This window comes from Podarcis liolepis (assembly GCF_965112155.1).
Source record: "Podarcis liolepis genome assembly, chromosome: 4".
Taxonomy (NCBI): Eukaryota; Metazoa; Chordata; class Lepidosauria; order Squamata; family Lacertidae; genus Podarcis; species Podarcis liolepis.
In genome coordinates this window covers 65,653,109-65,675,628 of record NC_139558.1, presented here as the reverse complement: position 1 = coordinate 65,675,628, position 22,520 = coordinate 65,653,109, and the positions used below count along the sequence as shown (strand labels likewise).

The 22,520-nt window shown below is 42.7% G+C and overlaps 1 protein-coding gene across 2 annotated transcripts in view; it reads left to right on the top strand.

Annotated features, from left to right (window-relative positions):
* Positions 1 to 22,520, top strand: part of IGSF3 (immunoglobulin superfamily member 3) — a 117,122-nt gene that overhangs the window by 28,174 nt on the left and 66,428 nt on the right. For both annotated transcript variants that reach the window (XM_083498563.1, XM_083498562.1), the window contains exon 3: positions 232 to 609. In XM_083498563.1, the coding sequence (XP_083354689.1) occupies positions 232 to 609 (378 nt within the window). The remainder of the gene's footprint in view (positions 1 to 231; positions 610 to 22,520) is intronic.

The window sequence follows — 22,520 nt, the reverse complement described above, 5'->3', positions numbered from 1 at the left end:
CTTTGGCTAGAACAATAAATTTACATTGTTATACAAACAACTTCCCCTCTTTTTCTTCTTAAATGGACCTATTTCACCTGCTTTCTAATAATGGCCTTTTTTGGAAAACCTGAGTGAGTTGTGTAACGAAAGACACTACTTTGGAACAGTTAATTAAAAAGTAGTATATGAGTTTATTTTATTTAATAAGCTAGATGTATCTGAACTCTTTTGTTGTTTTCTTCCCCTCAGGATTGGCATTTGCACAACGTCAAGTCACCGTTCAAGACGGACCTCTATACCGCACTGAAAATTCCCACATCACTATCTGGTGCAAAGTCAGTGGCTACCAAGGACCATCAGAACAGAATTTCCAGTGGTCCATATATCTCCCATCTGCCCCAGAAAGGGAGGTACAAATTGTTAGCACCATGGACCCATCCTTCCCTTATGCGATCTACACCCAACGTGTCCGTAGCGGAGAAATCTATGTAGAGAGGGTCCAAGGGGATTCTGCTCTGTTGCATATCAAGGAGCTCCAAGACAGGGATGCTGGCGAGTATGAATGTCACACACCCACCACTGATGACAGATACTTTGGGAGCTACAGTGCCAAGATGAAGCTAATGGGTAAGTTGTTTTATTTTTCAGGTTGATGTTACCCTCCATGAAGACATTACCTTGTTTTCTCTTGTTTAAATTAAGATGGCAAATAGTTTTATAATGACTATAAATTGAGGTGAATAAATTTTAGGAGAAATTAAACTGAACCAATTGCGACCAGGGAGAGCAATACCAGGAGCTACAGATGACAAAACATAATTCCAAAGGTCAGTTCACTGTCACCATAGAATATGATAGGCTGCTAGAAAGTCTCTCCTGTAACGTTTTTCCTGTTTGCACTTTAACAGTGTAAGTTGTTTGCATATTGTTGGCTAAACAGTAAGTACGGGAAATTATATTGAACAGTGAAGTGTGAATTCAGAAAATAAATACAATTGCAAGGTTTTTAACTGGGACAGCTTGCTCTGATCATATATTTCCAATTTCACAACAGTTTTGCTAGCTACCAGTCTGCTTCCAGCCCAGATTCAAAGTGCTAGTTGTTTGTTTTTTTGTTTGTTTGAATAATGATTACGTTTAAAGCCCTAAAGGACTTGGGGGGTTCAGGTACCTTCAGGAGTGCCTTCCTTTACCTCCTATTAATGCTTTGTTGACTGTCCCAACCCCAGAATTCACTCCTAAAGCAGCAGTAGCTTTTTATGTCGGTAATATCTACCAATCAGTTATAATTTTTTCAAACAGGCACAGATGGGGTTCTCAAGAAAGCACTCTGGCTTTTAATGGAGAATTAGTAATCCCCAGAAACGTGCAGTAATAAAGAGAATACAGATAATATAGACAGTAGTATTAAAATAGCTGTTTACACCCCCCATCTGTGCAAATGTGACTCTTTGTGCAGAGCTGTGTCTCAAAGTGTTTAATAATTCAGTATAAATCTAGACTGGTTTAATTAAATACTCGTGAATGGGAGTGAAATAGTGCAAGTACATGGCAGGGGAAAAGAAGAGCCCCTGAAATTAGTGTAGAAGAGAGGTGTTGAATAATATAATGGTTCTAGATAAAGTGAAGGATTGATGCACCAACAGATAATTACACTTGGGAGTTGATTGAAGGAGAAGGCATGCATCCAGTTGTTATAGAGCAGGGATGTCTAACCAGTAGATCGCGATCTACTGGTAGATCATGGGATCCTTACCGTGTACAAAAAGTTACAGGGAAAAAGCTAAAAAAACACCTCTGTGCAGTCCTCCCCCCAAAAGGCTCAACAACTCTGGGCAATCCACCCACCCCACGCACGCTCCTCCTCCCACCAATGACAATGGGTCGATCACTGCCAGGTTTTTTGTACTGGGAGTAGATCACAGTCACTTGGGAGTTGGGCATGCCTGTTATAGAGAAAGCAGTAGAATAGCGAAAGCAATATGACCCACACTTGGAGGCACCAAACCCTTTGAGCTCCTGTATTTATTAGCATCTCTTGCAGTCTTTGAAAACTAGTGATTTGAATGTACAGAAACGCTTTTGGGGGTATTACCAGCAATGCAGGACAAAACTTAATTTTAATGTACAGCATTAATTAGTTTAGCCTCAAAGCTCAAGCTGGATAACTAATACCAAACAGAAAATTATATGTTACAAGAATGAATTTGCTAATATTTTTACAAGGATGTAGGTGGTGCACAGTGTGTTCTTCTCTAGTACTCAATACCATCATAGCCTCTGAACAGCCTGTAGCCTTGATCTTTGGATGACTTGCAGAAAGGGAGTTCCATAGTCACATTTTAGAGATTCCCTCTGCCTTTCATATCCGTTGAAAATGACCACATGGATGATGATCCTCCTGAGAGGCAGTTCTCATCTGTCCATATGGGCTGGTGACATGGCCCATGTGGAAAAGAGAATGAATCTCATGTGAATGCTACAAGCCTAGTAAGGATTTGTCTAAGGGAGGGGGAAAGACCGTGACCTTTTTTTCCTCTCCTGTTTTCCGTTTTGGTAAGAAAAGTGACAAGGAGAGAAAATGTAAGCAGTTTTATTTTGAAAATCCCCTCTCATGGGATTTTCATGCAAATGAGAATGATGCCGTTTGCTTTGAAGGTGATAGAAGAATCCCCCTTAACTTGATCTGGTAATTATGAATTTTGTCAGTGGAAAAGCTTACCTGTTTTCAGAGTTCAGTCTGAGCTTAGAGTGGTTGCAATGCTCACAGAAGGTGCTGCATGCATCACTTAATCATTCTAGCATTATAGTCATGGGTTGAAAGTTGCCTAGCAATCCAAAATGGGGGGGAGGGAGAGAGAGATGTGTGGGAATTTTAGGTATGATTGGGGCTAGGGTGGGCAACACTTACAAGAAAAAAAAATCAGCAGGTTGCCCCCAAAGAAGATACTTGCCTAATAGAAAAACCTACTTGGTAAAGTTCCATAGTTCACAGTAACTAACTTGTGAGTTACAATGAAAGGACTTTGAGGCTTGGCCCTTTAGAGTAGCTGTTTTAGGGTATGTGGTCTGCTGAATCCTGACCACACATGCTCAGGAAAAAAAAAACATTTTACATTCTGAGCTGGCAAAGAACATTTGGGGAGATCATTGCTTAGTTTGTAATTTCATCATTATGAACTGGGCAAGTTCTTATTCCGAATCAGGTAATCGTAGACTTTGACCACATTGCTAATTATTTCTGAAAAACCTTGGAATATCCTTTTCCTCTATCATATGTGGGTTAGCTAGATATACCCACTCAAGAAACACTTCTGAACTATGAGTGAATTACTGTTTTTCATTTTCTCAGAAGTGGAACCAAACTTTCTTCTTTCATCAAGTTATGAATTTTTAATTCCCTCATTAGGTTCAGCGGCTTTTATTTGGCAGCAGACTTGCCCAAGGGACCTTGGGGGAGATGGGAGTTTTAGTTTTTCTGAGTGCTCTGAAGTGTGTGGGGGAAGGGTGAGTAAAAAGGATTTAAAAAGCAAAACAAAAAAACATGCACTTGCTGGTTCATTTATACCACTTAGTGCCCTGGTAGCTTGTGGTAAACATTAAATGATTATTTTGTCTTTGTTTGCTGTTATTTAAAGATGGGGACTGATCCAGTGAAGCCGCAGAAATGCTAAAGGAAAGAGCAGTCTGCTTGCCATGGAAAAAACAGCTTGAGACAGCATCCAGCTTTTACACCATTATGGTGCTCATACAAATAGACTAAGCGAGGCACTCTCCATGTTATCGCGTTATCATAAAGCAGCTTCCAGGTGAATGTTGCTCTATGTCATTTTCCCCGAACCTGGTTTCCTCAAGATGTTTTGAGCTACATCTCTCAGAATTCCATACTGGCAAGGGCTGATGGGAATTGTATCCCAAAACACCTGAAGGAAGACAGGCTGGGGAATACTGTTCCATAATGCTTCCATATAGGGATTGTAACAAGTAAACAGTCCTAAGATGGGTAGGAAATGGATGAAAGCACAAGTCTTCCATGACCGCAGTCCAACAAACCTGGCAATCTACTTTCAGTCAACTCTCAGAAGAGCTTTGCCAGATTGGGTTGTCTGTTATCTCTCACATTTGTCCAGTCTCTCCATATTCTATTTTCTCTGAACGCATCTTAAAGTCACAAGTAGAAAAAAAAGATGTTTAAATCAATCACAAGAACACCTCCACTTGAAGGCTGAGAGACCATTTTGGAGGGGGCATAATCACTCTCTGAAGTAATTATTCACACAGCCTTCCTCCATGTGACTTTTAACTATTCAAACTATAGTTTCCCTGCTTCAAACTACTTCGTTAGGCTTTTGGAACAAAGGATTACCAAGGATGATTTACATGATTATCAAATTTTATGCTTTTATTGTGGGGCAAGCGCAGCCCGACAGCTATTTTTACTGTAGAAATAGGTAGTATTTTTATTGGAGATATCTCCACAAATATTGAGCCAAAACCCAGAAGAGATTTATGGTTGATTGTGAAACCCAAACTACCTTTCAGGAACTTATTATTCATCTTCATTGGATGATTATTGGATATGACAGATGTTCAGCATCAACCACATCTGAGGCATTGCTTATCAGACCGATCACTCCTGAGGTACATTATGAGGGGTATTTGACTAAAGAACCACAGGAAAAGCATTCTAGTGGATTTGTTTTAGAAATGTGAACTGAAGTTTTTGCCGAAGCCTGTGGTTTGGGGTCTTTCCCCTTCCTGGATTGGTGCATAAGAAGAACAGCTGGAGGAGTGCAGTACAATATGCCATTTCCCCTCCATCTCTTAGCAATTTTTAAAGCAGCTTTAACCAGGAAAATTGTTTCTCTACCCCAGTAAGCAGGGGTCTTCGGAAGGCTAAAAAGAAAGTGAGGAGAATTTGCATTGCTAAATGCAAATTCTCCTCCTCCTGTTTGAAGATTTGCCATGGGCTGATTCTACTTGGCAACCACTTTGAGCAGAAGGAATAAATCATGCAGCATTGTGCTCCTTGGCTTTATATCTCCTGGTTCTCATTAACATCATGCTGCCATTTGGACCTGAGCTATGTTTTAATGGGGCCTGTGGCCATGAATAGCTCTTTATTTTATTTGGGTTGTCGGCCAGGACACAGGTGGCTTCACTCAATGGAAAATTGGTGGAAAGATGATGCTGTAATTCAGAGATCCTTCCGTATCATTTTGGATTGTAACTGATCTTATGTGTTCTTGAAGTGTTCCATCCCTGCTAGAAGATATGTCTTTTCCTTAGTATGAAGCTTAAAAACTGGAAATCTGGTATGATGATAATTTACTATCAATAGAATATAGGTGACAGCTGTCTGTTGCGGCTGCAGATCAGGAACTTTGACCTATATGTTGTGCGCATCACATCTTGCTCTATTGACTATGCTGTTAAAAGAGCAGTCATAAATGATAAAATCAATGTATTACTGTTATTATTGCTGTTAATGTTAACAGTGCTGTTGATTCAGAGATACAGAGCATGGTCAATGGGGAGAAGTAGCTTAATCCCATAAACACTCATATTCTTGCATGCTAATAGAACTTCACTTACCTCATTTTTTGTGAGCAAAACACTTCAACCCAAATGATATTAACACAGGTATGCTCTGATATAGTCAAATAATTAATTAGAAGTTTTGAATAACTAAGGTTTGACAGATGGACCTCTCTTTCACACAGACACACAAACACACACACACACACACACACACACACACACAGAAAATCCTCCTTCATTTATGTAGAAGCTCTTGCATTATCTAAGTCTGCAGTGAACATCAGAGTACAGTGGTGCCTCGCAAGACGAAATTAATTCGTTCCGCAAGTTTTTTCTTCTTGCGAGTTTTTCGTCTTGCGAAGCACGGTTTCCCATAGGAATGCATTGAAAATCAATCAATACGTTCCTATAGAAACCGCCTTCAGACCAGGTCCGGGGACAGTCTGTCCCCCGACCTCTTCTGAAGGCTGGGGGGGGGGGACAAGGGCTTTTCTTCCCACCCCCAGCATTTTAAAAAACCCTGGGACAGCGGAGGACTTCTCCGCTGTCCGGGGCGATCTTAAAATGCTGGCGGGCGGCATTTTAAAATCGCCCCGGGACAGCGGAGGACTTCTCCGCTGTCCGGGGCGATTTAAAAGCCCCTGGGAAGGCAGGCAGGGGGGACAAAGACTTTCGCCCCCCGCCAGCCTTCAGAAGAGGTCCTGGACCTCTTCTGAAGGCGGGCGGGGGGCGAAAGTCTTTGCTCCCCCCCCCCGCCTGCCTTCAAAAGCTGTCCGGGATAGCGGGAAGGCAGGCAGGGGGGAGCAAAGACTTTTGCCCCCCGTCGGCCTTCAAAAGCCGTCCGGGATAGCGGGAAGCGCTTCCCTGCTATCCCGGACTGCTTTTAAAATGCTGGCGGTGGGGAGCAAAGCCTTTCGGCCCCCGCCGGCCTTCCTGGACCTCTTCTGAAGGCCGGAGGGGGGGGAGGCTTTGCTCCCCACCACCAGCATTTAAAAGAGGTCCCTGGAGATTTCCCTATGGGCTTTCTTCTTGCGAAGCAAGCCCATAGGGAAATTCGTCTTGCGAAGCAACTCGCAAACGGAAAACCCTTTCGTCTTGCGGGTTTTCCGTCTTGCGAGGCATTCGTCTTGCAGGGCACCACTGTAAATCCTCTTGAACTTGGTGGGACTTAACTCAAAGTACCGTATTTTTCCGTGTATAAGACTAGGTTTTCGCCCTAAAAATAATGTCAAAAATTAGGGGTTGTCTTATACACGGATAGTGCTGGGGGTAGACTGGCGATTGGTTGTTGCCACAAGTGGGGGCGGGGTCTTATACATGGGAGCATCTTATAGATGGAAAAATCTGAGACACCAATCAGCCAGATGGGATAGTTCTCTGTTGTCTTACACACCCTCCTCTTCATTCTTTGGTAGCTAAGAGATTCCTTGGCTTAATATCCTTGTAAAATACACATTGAGCAGACTAGGGCCTGGTTCAGACCTTGGTTTTTGGTGGTTGCAAATGAGGTGTGAGGAGCCTTGGCCTTGCATTCGCCCCTTCTGTGTGCAAGAGGAGAGTAAAATGTTTCACTTTCTTGTTTGCAAAAGCATTCACCTCCTTTCATGGACACAGGAAGAGAGTGGAGGGAGAGCACACAAGCCCAAGTCTCACTCTTTTGCATTCGTGATCACCTAAACTGGTGCCCTCCAGATGTTTTGGATTGCAGCTCCCATCAGCCCATGGCAATAGGCATGGTTTCCCTTGATCGTGTGTACCAGGGACTCCCATGATTTTTGAGGAAGAACAAAATTAGCCACAGCCGTGCTGTTGGATGACAGTAAACTAGTGGTGACTGGAGACAGCCTGGATCACAGCTCTCTTTGCAGGGGCAATATTTCTCTCTGTTTTTCATTTCTTCCTAGTTTTAAAGGCAGAAGAGAGCGCAACTGTGCAGCTGTTCTACTACTGCCACTGCTGTTTTCCTAGCTATAAAGAAACTTAGGGGGCAGGGAGGGAGAGGTAGGCAGATCCAGGGTACATCTGCATCTCCTGACCTGAAATAACTGGGGTAGACCCTACTTTTCACCACACTGCTCTTCCTATCTATTTTTGCATTCGTGCAGCCTACTTTTCCATCTCTGTTTCTGTTTGAGCAAACTTGAATGTACACCTGGCACATGCCAGAGCCTATTATTTCACTTTTCCCCTTTCATGCTGTTTAAAGTTAAAAAAGAGAGAGAGAGGTGTGTGTTAAATCTTGTCAACTCAACTCTAGTCATGGGAACCGGTCTATTTGGCTTGTATGGAATGCTGGCATTGAGAGTCTTCTGCGCTCAGATTTTTAAGCATGGTGCTATGACTTTTTGTTGGCAAAAGCTGGAGTCCATCACCCCTGTTGTTTTCCTGCTCACTAGTGGGATATAGTACTTTGCCAGCTTAAATAGCAATGTTACGGCAACAGCAGAAGTTCTTCAAATAATGTGCAGCTGTTATGGCTAAATGGGACCCAGCTAAATGGAGATTTACTTTACCTAGGCTCCCTTTCTTTGTTTCTAGCTTTCTTGAGACACTTCACAGCACTTAAGTGCAGTAGGCATTCTGTTGGGAGTACAGGGATTGCTACAGCAGCTTCAAGCCGCGATCCATCTAGCTTAGCATTTTCGCTGACATTGGTGGATATTGGATGCTCCAAGCGGAAGTGCATGAAATTGCCTCATAACAGAGGAAGCGCCTTTTTAATTCCCATCAGCTAAGGGGTATGTTATGTCTTGGAACTGACATGTTTTGTGATCCTGCCAAACTTTTATGTTCGTTTGTTTTTAGATTCTCCTCTGCTCTTGATTTGTCTGGTAACCATGAATTTGCAGGCTAATGGTACATTGCGTACAAGAGGACTGGGGAGGGTGGTGGAGGGCTGCTGTTTCTGCTTAAATGATATACTGTTCAATTTATGGAAAGATGCTTTGCCGCTGCTCTGTGGAGGAAAAGAGTGACCCCAGGCTGCATTCTCTGTTCTGCTCATTAGTTTGCATGGCTTATTCAGTGAGCTTGTTGCTCAGCTGCTCTAAGCAAAACACACCCAGTTATTCACCTTTTGATAAAGTATGCCATCTGATATTTTATCAGATATGCAATTATATGCTTGATTTTCACCGTGTAATTTGGCAATCTTTTTCACTCCTTCTCCTCCTTTGCTTTTAAAAATTACATTCAGAACCTGTAGCAGCAGGTGCCTTAAGAAGCCGTTTACCCTAAAAAGAGAACATTGCCGGAACTTGATAAGTATCACAGGCATTTCAGTCTCTTATTAACCAAGGTATCAACTGCAATGTTAACTAAATGTGGTAACCAAATGAGGATATAAATAGCATACAACTGAACTGGGATGGAGAATATGTAATGCTGTAGAAATGTAATACTTCCGGTAGCATTTGTGGATGACATCCTTTCAAACCTGATTCTTCGAAGAATCAAGAGATTGCCAATTATTATTCAGTGCTTACAAGTCAAGCATGCCCCTCATTGTGGTTAGAATGTCAGATGGGGACTGAGGAGACTAAGGATCAAATCCCCACTGTACCTTGAAGTTCACTAGGTGGCCATGGGGTAATCAACATTCAGCCGGACCTTACCCTTTGGTAGAGTGAAGCAGCTGCTTCAGGCTGTGAATTCTGGGTAGCTGTGAGGTGTTAAGAGGACAGAGCTGCATGTGTACTATGTGGCCTGCCCTATGCCCCCTGGATTTAGTGAGCTGTCATCAGATTTGATGGAGGAAGCCATCCCATACCAGTGTTGAAGGAAGATTCACCTGCCTCTCTCCATGTGGTTTCTGTATGTGGAAAGAGAGTGTACCATCTTTTCCTTCATCTCAGACAGCAAAATATCCTGGGCCAGGCCTTTGAAGATACAATGTGGTGAGGGTAAAATGCAGTGGGAGTCAGCGAGAAGAGGACTTCAAGTAAATTGCTTTGAGCTCTTTGGAGAAAATTGGGATATAAAATTGAAAAATAAATTTATTTAAATAGACAAAATAGAGATTCTCACTTAAGCAAGGAGCCATGAGGTTTTGTTACAATCAAGTGGTACATATAAATATTGTGAAATAAATTGTGCTCTCGAAGCAGAATAATTCTATTTCCCCCTGAAAAGTTCTGGTGCCACAGTTCTCTTTTCACCCTCTAATCCAACCCGAGTGGGGTGGGGGAATCTCCCCCTTGCTTTTTAAAACTATTTAAATCTGAGAACTACTTATTGTAGTCTGAAAAGTACCTTGACGTGAGGCCCTGTTTTTGAAAGCAGCAGAACCTGAACTCTGCCTCTGTCGCTTGTGTTCCCACTGGAGTGGCCTTTGGAGTGGCCTTTGGGGGCTCCTCTTACATTGATGGGTTCTGGAAGCACTCTAAATGAATGCTGGGCAGTGGAAAGCCATTTAAAGTTTTCCATTATGTCCCCAGTGTAGCATCATTTGGGGCATCATGGGAAATATTTAAATGGTCGCTCCCAGCTACTTAGTGCTGCTGCTTTGTGTGTGTTATAGGTGGGTCTGTTGGAGTGCTGGGGCCCCAGCAGCTGCCCAAAGATGCCACATGTTAAAGGTAGCTCTGAACTACTAGATCTGCTGATTTTGTTATTTCCTTATAACCTCCTGTGGTTTGTACCACTCTAGTTTCTTGTCTTCTGTTATTTGCAATGATTGATGCTGTCATCTTGGCTTCTACCAAAACAATAGGTCAGGGGTATACAAATGTACACCATTTGATCACGGCCTTAAAAGATAAGCACATCAACAGCTGGTTCTTCCATTTTAGATTTTCTGCTTTGTCAACTGTATTTTACTCTCTTTAAATTCAGTATTGTAATACTATAGAAACTTATTTTAAAAGTCATAGTACAATAACATATGGTTACGTATGCACATCCCTTTGTGTGGGGTGTCTGCTCACGGTAGGATGAATTATGAACTGCCTGCCAAGCATATCCATTGTCATTCCTTAATGTTCAGGTTGCACCAGTGCTGTATTGAAGAGCTCAGATATGGAGATGGGAGATGTAAGCTTGGATCCTTGAAAGCTGCTGGCCCTGTCTTCCTTCTTTCTAGGACTACCACTTTGCGGCTTGATTTCTTAACTGTGTGTTTCAAATCAGAGACTTGGGGTTTGCAGATGGGCTTAGAAAAATTTCTAATATGTGTGATGTGATGCTTCAGTTTCACACATAGCTTGATGTCTCTCCAAATACCTAGTGGTGGCACAACTAACCTTCGTAATTAATTACAACCATCCTTTGCAGGATACAAATCCCTGAAAGGTGGCTTAAAAGCACATTGAAACACGCATACCCAACATGCAGCAAGTCAAAATGATCCTTCCCACATGACAGCTGGTGGTAAATGGCTGTATGGAGAGATGGGATGGTCCTGGTGGCATGCTTTTCTCCCTCTATTGCCTGCAAAACGGGCAAATGAATGTGAATTTGTCTGATACAATAATCTTCACAGGTTGTAGAATCCAGTTATGCTTCTTGCAGAATAAGAAAGCACACATGCAGAATGCACCCTTTTTGTCTACATGGGGACTGCCGTAAAGTTGGCAGGGTGGCACTTTGCAGCATGCACTGTGCTTCCTCGATGACAGCTAAGAAACTCTTGTCTCTTCCACCCTTCCTTCCTTCTTCTCTTCCTTTCTCTTGATGAGTGGTTGCAATGGTTTGGCAGCCCTCTGGTACTTGAGGCTGCTTGGGGATCTCTTTCAGCTTGCTGACAGGTCCTGTTGCAGTTCTTGGCAGATATGTAAGAATAATGGGTTGTCTGAGCAAGAAGAGAGGCCAGAGCTGGGCAGGTTTCTCTGCCTCTGTGCCTCAGAACAGTCTCTCAGCATTAAGTAGGGAAAGTGATAACCGTAAGTGCAGCTGGTAACATATGGCACCCATCCCCTGCCTTAGCAATTGCTCAGTGAACTCTGAAAGCAGAATGTGGTCCCTGTAGCTTCAGCCAGATGCAGCTCTGAGAAACCCTATAATGGAAAGAAGCCATTATTCTATTACCAGTGAAAATTTCCCATTTCACAACTTTGCCATTCTCCTGCTGTTTCTCTGAGGAGGCTTTAGTATACTTACTTCCCTCATCTCTACTCCCCCACCCAACACTCTCTTCAAAATTCATTTCTCCCCTGAGGCTGGCTCACTCTCTTGCTCTGCCTCCACTTTCTTGTCACCTCAGTCATTTTGTATTAGTTTGCCTGTTGCATTTGAGGACGGGGGAGCAGGGGCAGCTGTTACTGCAGTTGATGCCAGAGTTTTATTTTGGCAACTGTGATTGATGTACTGAGCGAGTCTGCTTTGGCTCCCAAAGGGGTTGCAGGCAAGAACAAAGGTCTAGCCTAGTGATTTGTAACTGTGACCATATGTGGTCACCCCACCCCTACCCCGGAGCAATTACACTGGGGTGGTAACACATTCAGAACTTTTACAGGGAAATGGGGGGCATTTGGTATTCTGGCAGCCTCTTCTCCTCCCGTGGCAGCTTGTGACAGTCGGCAGAGGTGAGTTGTAGAAGATGTGCCCCACTTGAAGTGGTATACAGCAATGAGGAATGAAATTCCTGTCAGTTGTCCTCAGACAATGAGAGACCTACTTTTGCTATTGCTCTCATTGTACCTAGTCAAGTGTACCCATTGCTAATGTGTTTGGCAAGGAACAAGGCCAGATCACGAAGACTTGAGGCTCAAGCTGTCTACTAGTATTGATCCTAATATTAAGGAGTTGGCTGACAGCCATCAGGCACAAGGATCTCATTGAGTGTGTGTCTGAGAGGGATACATATATCATAAATATATACATATATAATATCAAGGTCATAGATATCATAAATTTGCCTTGTCTGGAGTTCTGTTTTTATGTACCCTCCTTTTTACTTGATCTTACATACTTTGTGGGAGATAGTGAATGAAAGAACCAACCTAACCATGTTAACCTATGTAGCTGTTCTATACAGTGTACCTTTATAGATCTGTTTAGCCTAGCATCATGTACCAGTCCTGGACCCTGAGATCCATAAATTGGAATTGTCTGGGGTTGAACCTGGAATTTGCTGCATACAAACATGGCACCATGCCCCTAAGACAGGGGTAGCCAGTGTGGGTTCCTCCGTATGTTGTTGTACTACAGCTCTCATAATCCCTTGCCATTGGCCATGCAGGCTGGGGCTGATGGGAGTTGTAGTTCAAAAGCAACTGGAGGGAACTATACTGGCTACTCCTGTACTAAGTGATGGCTCCTTAACAAGTGACAAAAAACAGCTCCTGTTATAAAATAACTTTACTACTACTGTTCTTTACTTCACCCTGTTCTTTACCTTTCCTCTATGACTACGACAAATACATTTGGTCAGAAACAATTTTGGACAAATTTTGGAATATTTACAGCTGCCTTATCCCTGCTTCACACTCTAGTGGGCATATGATTTTTCCATCTCCACCACACTTTCCAGGGGCAGCAAAACAATCAGGGATTATTCCTCTTTTCTTGTTGCTTGTTCTAAGCTTTCTACCCCACATAGGGAAGTGAAAGTCAGATGATTTGGAGGTGTGATAAAACAGTGCTGATGAAGGACCCCTGTGGTGTTCTAATTCTAGCCTCAAGGAACCCAGTTGACATCCAAATGAATGCCGAGTAATTTTAAACAGGGAGGTTTCTGAGATGAATTGGGAGGACTGAAAACAGAGAGACCAAGCAAGGATGTGCTACTGAATTGTTAGGACTTCAAGTAACTGGTATCTTCTGTTTCTGTATGCAAAATGAGAATTTAAGAGTGTGCTGAAAAACAGAGTTCAGACAGAACAATCTGCAGACATTATGTATTTTTACATCTCCCTTCAGCTTCCATTTAATAACCTGCCCTCCTAGAATGGAAGAGGCCCTGAAGGCAGCCATCTTGTCCACGCCTCAGACAGGTGCTTCTGTTGACCAACTCTGCAGTAAAGAGCAAGCCAAGTATTCCAATCTGCACTGTGTTGCGAGCAAAGAGCAAGTGCAGTGTGGAAAGCATGTTTATAGAGAGGGCAAATAGCTCTAGATCACTAGAACCTCTGCCATACGAAACACTGGAGCAAATCCCTTTGGTCTCATTGCGCCACCTTGGATGAAGGGATGTTCAGGAACTGTGGCCTGAATTATTAGCAGTAAGCTGCCCTCTTGGTGTTGAGAAACAAATGGAAGATGCTTTCCAACTTGCTGTAGCTGTCCAGTGAGCTTAGGATGATAACAGTTTTACAGTCTTTATCTGATATGGGTTTAAGAGGATTTTTCAGGGCCATGGGGAATTACTGTAAGTCAACAAGCAGCCTCTAGCTGATAATATTCCTTCAGAGATTATTTTAAAATGAGCTTAACTGTGTTTAATTTTTTTCCTGCAATGGCTATCATTGAAATGTTTATGGGGAGTCCAATATCGGAAGAAGTAAAACATTGAGGGTGAAGGAAACATCATGTGAGAGAGGAGGATAAGAGATCTTGGTTCTACCCCCATCTTTTTTTTCTTTAGCAACTGTTCTCTAACTTTGACATAGAACCCTTCACATCCATTAGGCATCACTACGGGGAATCTGTGGCTGTCCAGACATCATTGGACTACAACCCCCTGTATCCTTGGCTAAGCTACCTGGGTCTGATGAAATTTTGGAGTCCAACAGCATCTTGAAGATGTTCCCCATCCCTGTGTTAAGAGGCAAGTCCTTTTGATGTACTAGAAGACTGTATGGCATGACTCATGTGCCATGAAGTTTCTTCTACTACATCAAAAGGACCTCCAACAGATATAATAAAAGGATCTGTGTCTGACTTCAATAAGTGATGGAAGTTTTTTGATCTCTCATGCTGTTGAATATCTCAGAGATACGTTTGTAGAATTAATAGTTGCAAAGAAAAGTTTTTTAAAATACGGAAGTACTGTCTGATAAATGTTCGGAGACTTATGTGCATGCATTAGCACAATAGCTTTCATCGTTCCATTTTCACATTACATGTAACATTACTGACGATTAAGAGGAGTCCTTTCTGTTGGGCATGGATAACAAAGGTTACATATGAAGCAATACTCACATTGAGTATTGCAGCACATGTATTAAAGTATGAACTCATTCAGACTTTTTTTGGAGTAATTTCAGTTTGTACCTATGCATTATTGGGTCAAATTTCAGGAAATGACTGGGTTATAGCAATCTAACTATTCCGTAATGGAAGGCATGGATGCCATGTTTGCAACAATTTTTATAGTCCCTTAAAACACATCTTAATGTTTTCCTTCTGGCATTTCAGATTTATATCAAAAATTAAGTATTACAAGGTGGCCCCAGCTAGTTAGGGAGAATCCATTATGAATTCTTAAAGTTATATCTCAGAGTTATTATTGTAGTAAGTTATTTTATCAAGGGCAGTATTTCAGCTTGTGCATGTGGCAGAATGTTGCTTCACTCTTAGAACTTGCTACCCTAAAGAAAAATGGCCACCACTAGAAGCAGCCACAGTGGTGTGTATTAATAGAGGGATGAAGGCCTGCTTCTGTGCGTGGTGAGTTGTTTTGTGTGTTGTGCAAGTTTTGTCTGTATGAGTCCTGCAAGGCTTTGCTCCAACAAGACATGCAAAGGTATGAAAGTTAACCACAATTATACAAGCCAGTACTGTACAGAAATTGCCCATGTAGAAATAATTGCATAAGGAATTAGTTTGAACAAGAACAATACAGCCAATAGTCTCCCCTAAGTCCAAAGGGGAAATTTGCTAATTCTTGTTTGCAAACTTTGTGGTTAGCCAGTCCAAACATTCCTGTAATGCAGGCATGTCTTTCCCCAAAAAGCTCAACAGTTTTGGCTTCCTAACAACTTTGGTCCATCCAATGACAATGGGTAGTAGATCACTGCCAGCCTTTGTATACTGTGAGTAGATCACATTCTATTGGGAGTTGGACTGCTATAATGCATTAACGTGCTGGACACTTCACAGCTGTTCCTTCTGCAGACCGCTTTCGTTTCTATGACTTGGTGCGGGTGTTGGAGTCAGAGTTGGAGGAGAAGCTGAGCCAGGGAGTTTCAGAGCTAAGACACTTGATGAGCTTGAAGAGGAGCTGTTAACCAAACAAGGGTCCAGAGGAGACTGAAAGACCTATGTACTCCCTTCCTGGTTCTCTGTGGCCTCATTGCTTGCAGCTGGAACTTCATGCGTGATTGAGCTTCACATATTTGCAATGTGGCCCTTTAACTATCCTCTGTGTTAAAAGGTATAGCTATTTGCATACAATGAACTGGAAATAGTCTATCTATTTCACACAGAGATGTAATAGAGAATTAGTTGGTTAATTCTCTTGTTTTTGTCTATAAAAAGAATGGCACAGAGGTTCTTATGGTTATTGCTATTGGGGCAGCTCTATCCCCCTGGTTGTTCCCCTACCAACTCCCCACTACTCCCCCAATATTAACTCCCCAGAGCTTTGCCTTTCTATCTCATGCAACCACTAAGGCTCCTTTCACCTTCCCAACCCAATTTTTGAAGCCACTTCTATTCTGCAGCTCTGCTTATTGCATCACATTGGTTCAGTTGCTTTCTGTCATTAGCCCAACCTACTTCCCAAAGTGGATGTGAAGGTAAAGGAAGGACTAGATATCCCATCCCAAAATCCTTGGAGAAAGAGCAATAGAAAAAGGCAGATAATTTCTGGGGCCTGCCATTCTGAAGGACTGTGATTGGTATGATATGGGGAATAAATGCCCAGTAGAATCTCATAATTTTACCTAAAACAGATGGATAGCCATAGAAACAGTGCATGTAATACGAAAATGTTGTGCTGCAAAGGGACCCAGGGAAACAGTTAAAATCTCAAATGCAGATTTAGAGATGGAAAACTCTGTAGCAGGACATACCATCTGTGGTAGGTTTCTTGTTGCTTGGAGACCAGGGTTACCAGGATGCAACATGTTCTTTGGACTAAATTCTCCTTCAAACAGCTTCAGGAAGACAGGGTTTTAAGTTGGGGTGTAAAGAAGATAGATTATTGTTGTCTGTAAATGTGCTTCAAATTTGCTTTTAAGAGAGTGCTTGAAATATGACTGCAATAGAATGAATCCAATTATCAGATGTGGATAGTGTCATTATAGAGCTTATTCATTAGGTGGCAGTGGATTTTGTTGTACGTATCTGGATGGTGTCAGATGTTTTCTGGTACTGTTCTTTTCTTGTTTGAGAGAGTCAGTTAAGTTTTTGTCTAGGTTTCTTTGTCTAGCTTTGTGCGCCATAAACATTCAGTGATAATATTAATTTGTTCTCTCTAAAGTTTTGTGGTAAGGTCAGCAGTTTGAAACCGCACAGCGGGGTGAGCTCCTGTCGCTTTGTCCCATCTTCTGACAACCTAGCAGTTCAAAAGCATACCAGTGCAAGTAGATAAATAGGTACCGCTGTGGCGGGATGGTAAATGGCATTTCCATGCACTCTGGCTTCCATCACGGTGTCCTGTTGTGCCAGAAGTGGTTTAGTCATGCTGACCACATGACCTGGAAAGCTGTCTGCAGACAAATGGCAGCTTCCTCAGCCTGAAAACAGAGATGGACACTGCACCCCATAATCGATTTCGACTGCACTTAATCATCCAGTGGTCCTTTACCTTTTTTACCTTTGTCCACTTGGCTGATTACCAGCAGTAAGTAAGAATCTGTCCTGCAGTGAGGGAAACGTGACTAAATTGGTTTTCTCTGTTGCTGCCTTTGTTGGGTACAGTGTTAGAAACTCAGATATATAAGTCAAATGGCACCTTAAACCTAGGTTACAGGTTGTTGGGTTTTGTTAGAAGAGGATAATGATTATTGTTAATCATTTCATTTCTATATCACTTTATATTTTAAAGAAACAAGTCTCAAAGTGGTTTACAACACATTAAAATATCAAATAAAACAATCCAGAATAAAACAGTGATAAGACATCCCCACAAATTACCTGGCTGGCTGGCACACAGCAGCATCTTTTGATGCTGGGACACATGGGGTGGGGGGACGCACAACAACAGAAAACGCTGTTGCACCAGCCAGATGGTGGAGATGTCAATCACCATACCTGGGGACAAAATATCTTCACTTGGTCTCAACTGGACCTGTGCCACTCGCAAAATGTGCCTGGTGCCTGGGGAATTTTGAATACAGGTTCAGTACACCATATATAACCTCTAGAAGTTTGGGTATGTTTGAGAGAGTGTGTGCTAAAAAGGGATTGGTGGTGTTTAGTTCTTTACAGATGTGACACAAGTTGGTTTGCAGCAGTTGCAAGCGACTTCAAAAAGTTTCTCTAACTCAGCAGTTTTTGGAAATAAAGGTTAGCAGATGCTGTAGCAATAATGTCGGAACCTCTCGGAGTCGTTCTTTGTTTCTCAGACTACTCTGTTTTGAGGTGAACAACTTGTGGGTTGAAACAAAAATCTATGCAAAATACAGGTTCTGGGTAGATGCAGTGTTACCACAACTGGTGGTAACGATGAACAAGAGTCCAAGCCTTGATACGGTGGTTGATGAAAATGCTTTGGTTTGTACATATAAGGTTATGACTGATCCAGGAGTCAGAGTGAAGGGGAGGATGCAGATAAAGGTGCACAGCTGGTGAAGCTCTCCTCGCCCCCCGCCTGGTGAATAGGCAGCATGACTCTCCAGTGTCTGAGAATATGACGAGAGTTCTTTGCTCACAGCGTGGAAGCACACAAGAACTTTTTGAACAACTTACCTCCAAGGGATCTAATCCCCCAATGTTAGGCTTTGGCATCTTTGCTCATCGGTTTGAAATATTAGCAATTAATACTGTTTGTAATTATGCCAGCCTATCCAGAAAAAATAAGCCAAGGAGAATGTAGCTTTTAACCAATGCTTCTAATAGTTTCTTAAGCCAACTAATTTTTCATGCTTTTTTTTAGCTGGAAGAATAGCCAGATAAGCATAGTTATTAGATGACTGCTTTCTTGACCCGGCTATCTTACTTTCTAGAATACGTTGGTAATGGATCTGCAAGAAAACCTAGAGTGCAGTTCCTGACCTAAAAGCTTATCAGATCTGACACGATAGCAGCCTACAGCAATGTTGCTGCAGGCCATTTCACTAGAAGCCATTTCCACTACAACCATAGCGTTAAATAGGGTTTGTCATTGTGTACACTGTAAGTAAAATACGTTTGTCTGTTGGAGATAGGCATTTTCTCTGTCTCTTGAATAAGAGGGCTGGGACCAAACTTGGCCAGTTGGTTAGAAAAAGAGTAGGATGTGCACTCTTTTCCCTCTGACATTCTCATAGTTCGTGACGTGATCTGTATGTTCAAACAGGGGGGCTGTCAGCTTGTACTTCTGGTTCTTAGTTGTCTTGTCTAGGAAGGGACTTTCAGAAATAATTCTTCCCTCTTTCTTACTGGAAAGGCCATATCTCAGTGGTGGTGCACCTGCTTTGCAAGCAGAAGTCCCCAGGTAAAGTCCCTGACGTCTCCAGGTTGGTCTAAGAGAGAGCCCTTTCTGAAACCCTGGAGAAGCCACTGCTAGTCAGTGAAATAAATGGTTTGACTTGATATAAGGAAGCTTCCTACGTTCTTTCATCAGCTAGCATTTGAGGCAATATAGTATTCTACAGAATAAATACTAGAATTGTGAAAAGGAGAATTCTTACAGAGATCTGGAGAATTGTGACCTCTGTAAGATCCGTAGAAGGCTCCCCATTGGACTAGCAGCTGCTTAAGCTCTTGTAGAGAAGCCCCACAGCCTGATTGTGGCTTTGCAGCTGATGTTCCTTCAAATAGTTACTCTTGTAAACCTGGATGTTTTCCATGGGTTATGATCCCCACCAGAAGGATGTCAATTCGAGTTGTTCATCCCTTGAATACAGCAATTATTGTTGGGGTATGTGCCTCTTTTTGGAAGGGGTGTGTGCATTTGGAAGGGGTGTGTGCATTTTTGTGGAACCTGATAATACCATAGTGAGGGATCTCTGCCCCATGGGCCTAATTAGGACCCTCCATTTATCATGCAGGATGTGTAGATGGGTCTTCTAAAATGCTGATATCTGACACGAAGATGGTCAGGTGTACTGAATGTGTTCAGGACAAAGCAAAAGGGAGAGGCAATATGGGTATCTCACAGAGGCACCCTATTGGTAATGGGGATTCTGATGTGTGGATTCAGAAGCAACAGAGTGATACGCTCGGCAAACATAGTTTGAAAGGCCTTTCCCTGGATTCAGACAAAAGTTCTGATAGGTTCTGTGACAAGGTAAACCCAAGATGTGCAAAGGGACCAACAGATGGGTCTGACATGTGGGTGGAGACGTCACAAGGCAGGAAGCATAGATTCTTCCTCGGGTATGGAGATGGCTTGTACAAAATACTGCGGCCTCATACCTAGCTTATTTTACTCACTAGGGGTGTTGAGTGCAGTGCAAAGTGGGGAGTAAATGTGTGTATTTTCCAAGGCTATCCCATTTCTAAAGACTCAGATACTGAGTCTACTGCTGTTGCTGAAAGTGAGGTGAGTTCCACTGATACAGTGATGGATGTGCGCCTGATGCACAGATCTGAGACAGCTACCACCAGGTATGATCAGGAGTTTGCTAACATGGCTGTTGCAGATTTAGCTGTGGCTAGTAGCTTGAGACAGGTCTTGGAACCCGAAGTCTTCAAAGGGGTACAGGGTTTGTCCTCAAAGGACGGGAAACCACACCCAAAGGCTGTAAGGGTAGACACTGTTTCCTTGGAGAAGGAAGCTGAACCATGTCCAAAAGCCGTGTGTGCCAACACTGATTCCTCAGAGAGGAACAAGACTAGAGTTCGAGTCCCGACGAAGCCAGGTGTAAAACTTTGTGATAGTCAGGAGTGCTGTGACGCCAAGACTAGTCAGAAGTGCAAGATGGTAAGGCCCAAGGCCAATCTATTTGCAGGTAGTTCCAAGGGTGGAACGGGTGATACAGGGGTATACTATGTGTATGACATCTATATGGTTGTTGCAGTTACACTGATCACTACAACACAGTTCATGAATCGGGGGAGGATGTTAGGATTCTTGCTCCGTGTTTGCAGTCATGGGATTGTTTTATGTTACATGACGATGTATGTTTTCATTCCACAGTGTGGGAAGTGACGGACACAGGATGTTTTAGTATTACTGTGTCCCGTGGTATGGGACTATTATCCTTTGGTTTTTTTCTCTTTGCTGTCTGATGAGAAAGAGGAAGGAGCTACATCAGAATACTCCGTGTGTATTATATGTAAATAAACGTAGTTTAGCCCAAATGCTGTGCTGCTCAGTCTGTTACGCAAACTGCTAATACTGTGCAGGATCCATAAGTGTGCTAATGCCGCTTGGTATCAGTCGCTGTGATGATGTTTGGGCTGGAGAAAGCTTTTGAAGCTCCTGAACGAATGACCAGGAAGGAGAAAACATGCCAGTCAGGAATGTGTCTCTGCCGGAGTCCTACAAGCGAGTAACAGAGACATGTATGCCACCTTGAGGTCCTTGGAGGAAAGGTGAGAAGTAAAAAGCAAAAATGAAATAAATGACTAAAATTAAGAGTGGCCTCTGATGGCTTGAGAGAGCAAGGAAGTCTACACACCATGTGCCAGAAGTCCTTCACTGTCATGACCATCTGTGTTTCTTCAGTCTCTCCCCACCCCCTCTTTGTGATTTCCTCCTTTACCATGGACATTAGTGGCAGACAGTGGCGGAACCAGAAACATACTGGTGAAGGCAGCATGTTTGCTTTGGACACTTCATATTTCTAGGAGTGCAAACAGGAATATTTTGAAGAAGTTTCAAGTGTCTCAGTTCATATGTTTCAGCAAAATAATTTTTAAGAAGTGACTCTATGGAGAAACGATAGTGGGGGCGGATAAAGCTATGAAGAGCATGAATTTCCTTTCAAATCACTCTAGTTTTCACTGGCTATGAGGCTACGTTAGATTGGTGGTACCTTTTTTCCTTTTCTTCCGTTGGCATGCTACAGATATTCTGCAAGCTACAGATATTCTTGTGCCACCTGCCAGCTTAGATTCCTTTCAGGTTGAATCCTAATTGATGTGGTCACATAGCACTGGTTCCTTCCAGGAAATGTCTAAAATAATAGTGTTGGGTAATACAGGTTGTTCTTTAAAGGAATGGCAACTACTGTTGCAGCTCTTGTAAACAATCCTCATATGTGGGTGGTTTTGAGTGTGTTTTTATTGAAAGCACGTTCAATGATTGCCATCCTGAAACCTCAACAATATTTCAAGAGTCCTGAAAGTCCACATCAATATCTTAGACGACCAATACCTGGAGTTTTCTCCTGCCCTCATTTCCTCTCTCTCGCCACCCACCGCCCCAGCCTTCTGTACTTGGTTTCTATGGTTATATCCAACACAGTTGTTGTGTGAATGGAACAGATTTTGGCTCATGTAGTGGGACATCCCCTTCCTCTTCTCGTCCCTGAAGCCACCCACATTCTCCCAATTTTTTCTAAAAGTAAGAAAAGGGCAGGAAAAGGGAGTCTACCTGTGCAGCATTTGATGTAAATCTGTGTTCCTACATTGCAAAGGAAAGGCTAATGAGAAATTCTAGTTGTTCTAGGCAGCCTAAAGACAAGCAGTTGTGGGCCCTGGAGTGATCACTGATACTCTCATTCCACTGAGCAGGTGCTAGCCCTCCATTTGAAAATGACGGTCAATTTCTTACTTGGCCTTTTTCTTTCGGTTTGGACATTTGCTTTGACTTTGTATATAATAACACTCTTATTAGTAGTTGCTGTCCCTTTAAAAGCAACCTGTATCCCTGTGCTGTCCTTTTGGACGTTGCTTCATATTCAGCCTTGCTCCTAGAATCCATATATTAAGGTATAATGAGATCCTTTAAAAGAAGAACAGGATGTGTATGTGAAAGATTCTCTCCCTACCCAACTCATACTTTGATGGCTTTTCTGTTGAAATCAGTGTTAGAGGTCCTCCTGTGTGTTGCTAAATTTGGTCATGCAAAGTGAGGAGGAGGA